This window comes from Vombatus ursinus, unplaced genomic scaffold, assembly GCF_900497805.2.
Source record: "Vombatus ursinus unplaced genomic scaffold, bare-nosed wombat genome assembly UNPS02014874.1, whole genome shotgun sequence".
Lineage (NCBI taxonomy): Eukaryota > Metazoa > Chordata > Mammalia > Diprotodontia > Vombatidae > Vombatus > Vombatus ursinus.
In genome coordinates this window covers 15,646,389-15,656,866 of record NW_020954652.1, presented here as the reverse complement: position 1 = coordinate 15,656,866, position 10,478 = coordinate 15,646,389, and the positions used below count along the sequence as shown (strand labels likewise).

Sequence of the window (10,478 nt, the reverse complement as noted above, 5' to 3'; positions counted from 1 at the left end):
TCCAACATTTCCTTTGTTGGTGATGTAATATCAAGCCTATATCTGGCATAAAATATGCAAGAAATTACAAATTATACATCCTTTCAAAGTAGAGAAACAGAAAACTGGATTTGGCCCTGTGTGTGTGTGTGTATACACACACATACATATTTTTAATATTGTGTAGAAATAGCAAGAAATACTTTCTACAGTGGAAAAGATGACTGGATTTGGAGTCAGAAGACAATTCAGATCCTGGCTGTCTTTCATTACTGGTTTGGCCTTGCGTAAGTCACTTCCACCTCTCAGCCTGTTCCCTCATCTCTAAAATAAAGGGGTCTGGACTAGATGATCTCGAGGGACCCACACAGCTCCAAATTTGTGATTTAATCATTATTAATTATATTATCTGGACTGCTCCATATAATCTAGAATTCCCTTGTTTGATTTTGGAAGATACACAAGTTGCAGATATGCCGTGCTCATAATCCTACTCTGCTTAAGCTAATATGAATATATATATATGTGTTAACATTGAATACTGATAATAGAAGTAGATGAGGAATGGGCAAAGGCAGAACCTTTTGGTCCAGTCGGTAATGAAGAGTTGGTTCAGTTTCTTTTTAATTTACTTAAGGGTTGTTGGTTGGTTACTGTCCTTCATTTATGACAACTTCAAAAGTCCTAAACAAGTAAGAATATAGAAATATTTCATTTTGGTCTAGATGCATCCCTTTTAATGATTAGTTGCCCAATCTAGAACAAATGTGATAGCGAAGGTGCTTGCAGTATCCACTATCACTTGTGTTTTCATATAGGTTAAAAAAATTCTTCTTTAGCCTAGAGAGCTAGAATGCTGGTCACCAATATCATCTGTTGTAGATCTAGGTGCAGAATTTTCACTCAGTCAATTATAAATAATACAACCAGAATTAGGCTTTATACAGTCTAAAAAATTATTCTGATGATGCTGATTCTGGTGATTCTGGCTGTGAGTCATGAAACATCACAGGTTCTAAAAAACTGAAAGTGAGGATTAGAGAAAGGGCAATGGAAAACCACTTGCTGGACACAAACAGGACACAACACATTTCAAATAAGGATTTACAGAGAAGTTGGTTGCAAAGGAAGAATTAAGGTAAGCAAGGGATGGACAGTCCATATGTCCCACTGATAGCCTCAGGATGTCAAAAGCACTTGAGGAAGGCTTCCCTCTTGCTGGACATGGTCTCCAATCCCACTGACTTGGAAGATATAGGGCTGTGATTTGCAGTGTCAGAGAGATACACTGATGGATGAGATCAAAGATCCAGTGGAGAACGATATAATTTCCAACATATTTTAATCAGTGTTGTATCTGGTATGGACAGACTATCCATAATAGAACTGTCTCCTGTACAGATTTTTATACTTCTGTGTTTACAACTATAATGAATGAGCCTAATAAAAATATTAGAAGCCATTTATGATTTCTTGTGTTCTAAAGTGGTTCACTTAGGAAATTCATTCCTGTATCCTAATTAGAAGATAATCACAAAAAAGCCCAACCTAATTATCAGATTCTGCATATAGACCGACATACATAAAACACAAACATTTTCCCAAATTGGTATGTGGATTGCATAGATATAACAATTACTATTACAATTACATATGTATGTACAATGAAGTCCAATTTACCATTTTTGAAAATAACCTGGCAACCATAATGGATAGAGAGTAGGCCTTAAAGAGAGGAAAACTTAGCTTTTCAAGTCCTATTTCTGACACAGAAATGACTGTGGGATCCAGGGTTAAGTTACTTAACCTGTAAATCACAGCTCCCTCCCCCGGGCCATTTTATAAGGCCATAAATAGCAAAAAGTCGACAATTTGAATGGGATGAACAAGTTACCTCACTGGAAGTTCCCTATACCAATGCTATCACAGGTCTGACCAAAACAAAAACAAACAAATAAAAAAACCCACAACCCAAAAAGCCCCAAGCCAAAAATAGCTCAATAACCAAAAAAAACTCCTAACATGGATCCAAATAAAGTAGTTAGTAGGGAAAAAATGCCCAATCAGGCTTTAAATATTAAACTCAAAACAGAATTTAACATGCCTTCAGAAAAGTTTCAGACATTTAAAATAGTTTTATTTATTTTATTTGTATATGTCAAAATACATTTTTTCCAAAATAGTGGGTTTTGCAACTAGTTTCATGCAGAAACAAAGTCTGCGCAATACTACCAATAAAATCAATATAGCACAGTAGCCGTTCAGTTTTAGATACAAAGAATAAATAACCTAAATACAAAACACTAAAATATTAGAAACACGCATTTAATCATTCTTCACAGGCACCCAAACATCACGAAATATAATTCTCAGCATGCCCAACTGTTGTGCAACACCATTAACAGGTTGCAGCCATTCAAACTGATCAGTTATCTGCATATTTTACCTCAGACCATGGAAAGTCTCTATATTCAGACCCACCTTTCATACAGTTCAATTATGACAAAAGAAAGATCCCAAAACTATCCTTGTACCTTTAAAAATCAAGAATCCTGAGCTTGGTAGTAAGAGCATAACCTTGTATCTTCATAAAACCAATCAACAGAAAGACTTAATGTCCTGCTAACCAAAATACCCTCCCACCCCCCAAATAACCTAAATTAGGCAGTTGAACACGATGACCTTTTTAAATGAAGGGGTACAAATTCACATTTAATATAGTATACAATATAATCAATAATACAACAGCTACTTCAAGCTTTACAATGTACAATTTATTTTAATGGCTGAACTGTTCAGTGGTTTTAGGAGACAGATTATGTGCCAGTAAGATGTCATTTTTTCACACGGTTAAATGAAAATATAAAAGCTATTTGTCTCTTAACAAAAGACATCTTTGCTTTTTTTGTTTGTTTTTGTTTTTTTGAAAAAGGCCACTGAAATGTACAAAATGGTCTGACATGATGGTGGTGGTATCAAATTAGATGCCCCTTCACATGGCAATAACAGTGCATATAAACATTAATATGAGTAATGGATTAGGTTTGGAAATGATTTAATAACATTACTTTGGCTAGCACAACAGTTTCGGACAGCACTCAGATAAATACAGGTATGTGAAATGTAGTGAAAGCAATTATATTTAAGCAACTTTAATTATGGTGAACACTATCAAATGAAAATTGGAAAGAAAATTACTTTACAGTAGAAACCTTTTGTAAAGATAGGACTCCATAAAATGCATAATATTTAAATTCTTGATACCACAAAGTTTGCAAATTTTAACACTATTCTGGAGTAGCCTACTTTGCATGAACAGACATTTGCAATAATGAAGTAAGTCAAGCATGCCATGTGGTAGTTTAAAAATCCAAACAGTACACTTATTGATATATACAGCATCACTCAGTACCTGCTAAAATAAAACGTGAAGATTACAGTATTCAACATCTTACTCTACAATTAAAAAAAACAAAACAAAACAAAAAACCCCAAAACAAACCCCAAACAATAAACATGACCAATGAAAGCAGAAAATAGGATATGTGGAATTCTAATTTGAACTGACATTAAAGCATTCATGTAAGAAATAAATGCATATTGCACAAACAGTGAAAGCAAATGTTCCACCTAGGATTTCTGTTCTAGGTGGTTAAACAACACAAACACTACATCACTATACAAAGATGTACTTTAGAAGACGTGTTCTTTGTAAATGACGAAGCTGTGAAAACACTGTACAAAAGGGTTGGAGGAAGTCTGGCACATGAATAGTTAGAAGGGAAAAAGACAAAGCCAAACTTAAGATTTAAAACAACAAAAAATGGAATATAAGAAAATTGGAAGCTGTGGCACAACATCAAAAAAAAATATGTTGAGTAACTGTCTTCTGTGAGAGCTGAAAGCTTTTGTTGATGCAAAAGTGTTTCTGTACAACTAAGGCTTACTGGTTAAATATCTGAGGCGTATCTGGCCTTGAACACTTTCCTTATGTATGTTGTAGCTGTAAACAAGATTTCTCAGTCATTGTCATCTTCTCAGCAGCTGCATTAACATGAAACAATGGTCTTGGTGCAAAAATGAAGCAAAACCAAAAAGACAAAACCAAAACCAAAAAAAACCCCATAAAATAACCCATAGGTAAGAGGGCATTTGGCAGGATATTTGAAAATGACAGTCTTGAAGGATTCTTTCCCTATGAATCCAGTGACTGCCAACCATGGTCCACTGGGGTTATTAGTATGTGCAATATCATTACTTGCTGCTTTCTTTTATTTGGAAAGTTTGCTTATAACTCTGATCAAGGCCCCATTTTCATCTTTTAGCCTCTGGTTGTCTGCTTTGAGGTCTGGTAGCATCTGAAATTAAAAAAAAAAAAAAGGAAGCCCAGGTTAACTGTAGAAAATGGAGAAATGAAACAATGGGGTAAGATCTCAATGCAACAGCCAATACTGCTCTCTAGGTATTTTAACAAATTGCTCTTTTGACAAATGTTATACTTTCACCACAAACAAAAAGCAAGCTGTGTCAGTTAAATATATTTTCAGTGGCTAAATCAGATGGAACAGGAGGACAGCATGAAAAAGTCACTCATTTTTGTGAAGAAATCTCTAATTTGTTTAATAAAAACTCAATCAGGTTCCCTAAAGGCAGGGAGTGAAATTTACAAGATTCATTTTGGCATCAAGATTAAGATCCAGTCTATACTCATACTATGTTCTATTACTATTAGAAGACATCATCTTAGAAGTCCAACTAGGAAACAGCTTTCTGGTTTTCAACAAAATATTAAATTTTTTTATTTCTTATAAACTCTAATGCACTTTGCATCGTGTGTACGTGTGTGTGCACAGCATGCTCAGTTTACTACCTCTTTTTGGGAAAATATAACATTTAAAAATAATATCTTCAATAATAAGACCAAAATATGCACAACGGGGCGAATGCTTTCTAGAATTGCTCAGAATAGATGAAAATGGAGAAAATCCCACAGAAACTCTTCTTATAGAAATAAATTTGAGAGGAGAGTGGAAAAGAGAATAAAGTAAATATCAAGAATTATTCATGGTGTGGCACTACCAATGTCAACTATAAAAAGGCAATGGGGCTCGAGCCATATGATTTTCTTTTGAGGGAACAAGGCAAGGGAGAAACAAGTTAGACTTAGGAACACCAGAGTAATTCATTTTCGGGAAGTGCAAACATAATTCTCACTGATTTCCCCAATGACAAACACTATTCTCACCACTGAGAAATTACACCTTCCCAAGTTCTTACGTCTACTACATTATTCCACTAGATAACAGTCAAATATTGATAAAAACTACCTATCAACTTGAAATGTAAGAGTATTATTCTGAATGGAATTTTCAGGCAAACCTTGGGAGAAAAAAGGTTTGATTATAAGGAAAAGCTTCAACATACAACAACTAAATAAGGTAAAGTTGTTAAGAAATGTAGTTTTTGATGAAAACAGGCACAACACAGAAAGTGAATGAGTTAGAACATTAATTAATTTCTTTGGGGGGGGGCACTAGAGGGACAAGAGGGTTGGGCTACATGATCTCTAGGGTTCCTTTCAGCTTTAAATCCTGTAACTATGACTTATTAATTTAAACTTATTAATATATTACAAATATATGTGGATGTCTCTTATCAACTCAAAACCCACATTTAAGATTGTTAAAAAGACACTATAAAAGATAACTATGATATTAAAAACCAAAACCCCAAACCTAGCAACCTCAAACACCTATCAGGAGTAATTCTGGAGTACATATTTATACAACAAACAAAAATATTTAATTTGATTCTTAAACCATTCCCTGACTAATGTGACTGCATGGATGTGACTGTTTTAATGTGACTGCAGCTTATCAGTTGCCATGTATAATTAGTGAACACTCTCTAAAAACTCCAAGAAGCAGCATGCATAATTAAAACAGTTACATGACAGTCTTTAGACACACAGGCATTAATTGTAAAAGCGGGCCCAACACACTAATACTAGAACAAAAAACACCTGCCTGTCTCTACCAAGAAGAAATGAGGCAAATACAAATTACAACTCGACAGCCTGTAGTTGCCTATAGGTCCCTGATCGCTTGGCTACCACTCTGGTCAAGGCCCTATTCTCAGTCACCAGTCGCTCATGTAACTGTCTCAGAGTCTGAATCTGCTTTATTTGATGTAGGTTCTGCAGGAATCAGAACATAAAGAAAAAATGAATGAGAATAGAAGGGGAAGAAATAGCATAACAGGTACAAAGAAAGTATAGGAGAGGAATAAAAAAATTTGTCTTAGAAATAAGTCTTGCTAAGATCTTTAGAAAGGGGATATATTCTTAAAGCATACTTCGGAAAAGCAAATCATTAGTCACTTATAAAACCCTTCAGTCTACAATGACAAAACATCTTGTTTCTGAAATTTTTTTTTGTTTTATATTTTATTACCCAAAATACATATTGTATTTGGAAGTTAAAAACTAAAAGCACCAAATATACCAATTTTACATAAAACAGCACAATGAAGGCTAAGCATACCTATTAAGTATCCTCAGCGGCAATTTAAATATTTCTACACTATTATTTTATTCTTAATTATTCCCACGGGTAATGCAGGGTCCTTATCCACCTTTCTAGTGCTCATCTTTTAAAAAAGTGGAACATCCTTTCTTATATTTCTAGTGATCCCCCCCCGCCCCCGCCTTTTATTCCATTACAAACCAGTACTTAAAAACCTCAAAGAAAAAAGCCAGGTTAGAGATTTTCTCCCTAAAGATATACATAGCTAAGTAACTTTTCCTAGGTCAAATATATGAGAAATCCTCAGCTAATGAAGTATATTTTGAGAATAAAGTTAATGTTACATTCAATACTTAAGAAAAATTTCTATAATTGTTCTATAGAACAATTTGACTTATCAATGCTAATGGAGAACAGATTTATGGTTAATCCACTGAAAATTCCCAAACCTTGTGTGACCATTATTTTCCACACCCATAGTTCACAAGGATTGTTAAACTATAAACTTAATGACTGAGTTTTATTTTCTTGTTCAGCTTATTTCTGTGGTAAAAATGCCATTTAGTGGTCTGCTCCAAACTAAGAGGCAGCAGGAAAGAGAAGAAAAGGCATGAGCAATCTAGAATCTGAACCATCAGCTTAATGTTGTTACTCCGATGATGATATGCCCTAAACTTGATTTCATTTTAAGTAGCATACTTTACTTACTTTGAGTTCTTCTTCCATTTCAGATATTCTTCTTTCTAGAGCTCTTCGTTCCTAGGATTGAATAATGTGCTAATATTAGTAATGACAAAATAATCACACTTTTAAAGCTTTTATATATATACTGTGAAATAGTGATACAAGATTTTTAAAAAAATCAAATCAGGAGCAGTGTAGACAGAAGATGTGATGCAAGTGATGTATAGAAAGCTTTCTAAAGTTTGAAAAAAATCAAAATTAAGACCTGTTTTTAATATATTTCTATTAACAGATAATCTTTTCATTAGATTGAAATGCTAATAGACACAGTACTTCATACCAAATCCATTTAAGCTACATAGGTAAACTTTAGGTAAAACCATAGAACAGATTATACCACTCCAAAGATGAAGAAATTCATATGGCAGTTAAAAAAAAAAAAAAAAAACCCACATGTGCACACACAAAAAGAACCCCCCCCAAATTATGCCAAAGTGGTATAAGCAAAAAAGCAGACAAGCAAATGTGAATAAAATGTATGCTGTACTTGGAAAATTTGAGAAGTCTATGCTATTCTTATCTCCAGTCCAATTATTTTTCCAAAGTGATAATATAGATTGCAGGGGCTTACTTCTAAAGTTGATTTCTTTGTGTAGCATTAACGCAGTGAATCTAATTTAAAAGCAGTTGCAATATTTGTTATCTTTTTTTCAAAGAGTGATATGCAAAAGCAGCATACAGTATACTATGGGAGCATTGGTTTGTTTTTTGAGTTAGCATACTGAGGTGTTATGCAAAAAGCAAGCAGCAGTAATTGATGTGCTATAAAACTTTGGTTAGGTCATACCGCCCAGAAGATATTGACTCTTGCCGGTCACCTTTCAGATATAAACCATTTGAATTTAGTTTAATCATACTGAAGCTCTTTTTATGACAACCTTTTTCCAATTAGTAACTACTGTCAATCTTTATTTAGTAAAAGCGTTTGTTTATTTACTGCCATTGTTAATGTCTTTATGATTTTATTCAATTGATCTTTAAAACCTACTTTAGCAGTCTACAAACATTCTTACAAGCAACTTATTATTTCAGTATAGGATATGCTCAAGAAACGCCTCATACACAAAAACTTTATAAACTACAAATTACATTAATATCACCAGCTCCTGGTAAAGACGCCCATCATCTCTTTGCAATTATCTAGATACCTCAATGTTTTTCATTGAGTTCTCACAAATCTTATTTCTTATATTCTGAAAACCACCCTAGAGGCAAGACTGAGCATGTTTTGTTATTTCCATGTAACAGATCAGGTGGTATTGCATTGACAAAAGTGTTAAAAGCCCCTAGAGCTGGGGATCAGAAACTTTTTTTTGTGTCACGGATGCCTGCCTTGGGAAGTCTAGTGAAGCCTATGGACTCCTCAGAATAATGCCTTCCAAACATAAAATAGAAAACAATTAAATTACAAAGGAGGCTGATTAGAGGGAAATATCAGTCATAATTAGAATAGCCCTGCCCTGAAGTGAGGCAGTCTGTGTGAGAGATAGACCCTCTATGAAGACCAAAGAATCCAAGATGATGATAAGTCATGACTGAGTTCTGACCTGCACTGGAAGAAACACTGACCACATCAAGGAGCTACTGAAATAAGCTGACAAATAATGAAATGACAAAGTGAATTAAAGGGACTTCCAATTGACTGGTCAAGCTTGGCAGGTAGAGCAGAATAGGTTAAGAATTGGAAACCCAGGGGTCAGCTGGGTGGCACAGTGGATAGAGCACCAGCCCTGGAGTCAGGAGGACCTGAGTTCAAATACAGCCGCAGACATATAACACTCACTAGCTGTGTGACTCTGGGCAAGTCACTTAATCCCACTGCCTAGCAAAAAAAAAAAAAAAAAAAAAAAGAGAGAGAGAGAGAGAGAGAGAGAGAGAGAATTGGAAACCCTGGCCTTGCCTCCCTCTATCTGGGCTGCCTTGGGCAAGTCATATCCCCATTTTATCCTTATCTATGAACTGAGATGGATGGATAAGATGCTTCTGAACATCTATGAGTGAACTCGACATTTTATTTTATTTTAACAACTTTTAAAAATAAGATTTTATTTTCCTCCCAATTACAAATAAAAATAATTTTTAACCTTAGCTCTTTTTAATGAAAAGTTTTGAGTTCCAAATTCTAACTTTCCTTCCCTCAGACAGTAAGCAACCTGATATAGGTTATACATGAGCAATCATGTAAAACGTTTCTAAATTAGAACTTGACATTTTATAGATCATTTTTAGTAGGAGGTCAGGATATGAAGGAGATTTGAGTTTGTGTCACAGTGTGAATTTGCGTCTGTGTGATTGGCATAAAAAGAAATAGGTTTTGTATTATTTGTTATCCTGAGATATCCATATGCCTTTTTTACTCATCTTGTCCAGTATTGGCAAATATATAATAGATGACTCTATTACAACTGTGTTTCAGAGACAAATAAAACTTAATGTTAGTTAAAATACTGAAATGATACAAAATGGATATTAAACATTAATAAGAAATTTATAATAATCTAATAACACAGAAAGCTAAGCTATAATATAATACTAATCAAGTATCCTGATGAAACAGTTGTATCTCCAACTTATTTCAAATTATTATTTTTATTAGAATGACTATTAAAAATTAGAAATCTAATGTAATTAATTATTTTAATATACAGGATACAATTTTGCATATGAAACACATTAAAATACTATTTCTACTCTTACTGTTCTGTTTTTATAATTTTGCTTCTACAATAGGGAGGAGAAAAATTTCCAGATTCACTGTTCTTGGCTACTGAATCTATAAATCAAGAGAACACACAGCTGCTATAGTTAGAAGAATTGTATTTTACATTTAAAAATAATTCCCCTTTATATTTATGAAAATTTAACATAAAGTAGTCATAATGGAAGATTTAAAGGCTGTTTCCCCCAAAGCACATAGTTTAAGGGAAAAGACTTTGAGAGTAAAAAAGTGAGCTTTAATTTTGAAGACAGCAAAACTATATCAAAATGAACATATCTTTAAGTACATTACTCTATATAATACATGGCATGAGATGATAACATTTTAATAAATCTTCAATCCACATTTTAGAATCAAGAGGAAAACCTCTTAAAAAAATCACTTAGCTTTCATGGTATTTTACACTATAAATTACTAAAGGCTTTTAAAGGGTTAATGAATCTATAAGATTTATAAACTTCAAATTTAATCCCATTGGTAGTCAAGGGAAAAAGTGATTCTTATTTCAACAA

At 33.7% G+C, this 10,478-nt stretch overlaps 1 protein-coding gene across 5 annotated transcripts in view; it reads right to left on the bottom strand.

The window, feature by feature from the left end:
* Positions 1-2,735: 2,735 nt before the first annotated feature.
* The window catches only part of PPP1R12A (protein phosphatase 1 regulatory subunit 12A), a 182,613-nt gene continuing 174,870 nt past the window's right edge, over positions 2,736-10,478 (bottom strand). For all 5 annotated transcript variants that reach the window (XM_027842495.1, XM_027842494.1, XM_027842491.1 and 2 more), the window contains 2 exons: positions 7,212-7,262; positions 2,736-4,337 (listed from right to left, as the gene is read on the bottom strand). In XM_027842495.1, coding sequence (XP_027698296.1) covers positions 4,251-4,337; positions 7,212-7,262 — 138 coding nt within the window. In that variant the 3' untranslated portion in view covers positions 2,736-4,250. The remainder of the gene's footprint in view (positions 4,338-7,211; positions 7,263-10,478) is intronic.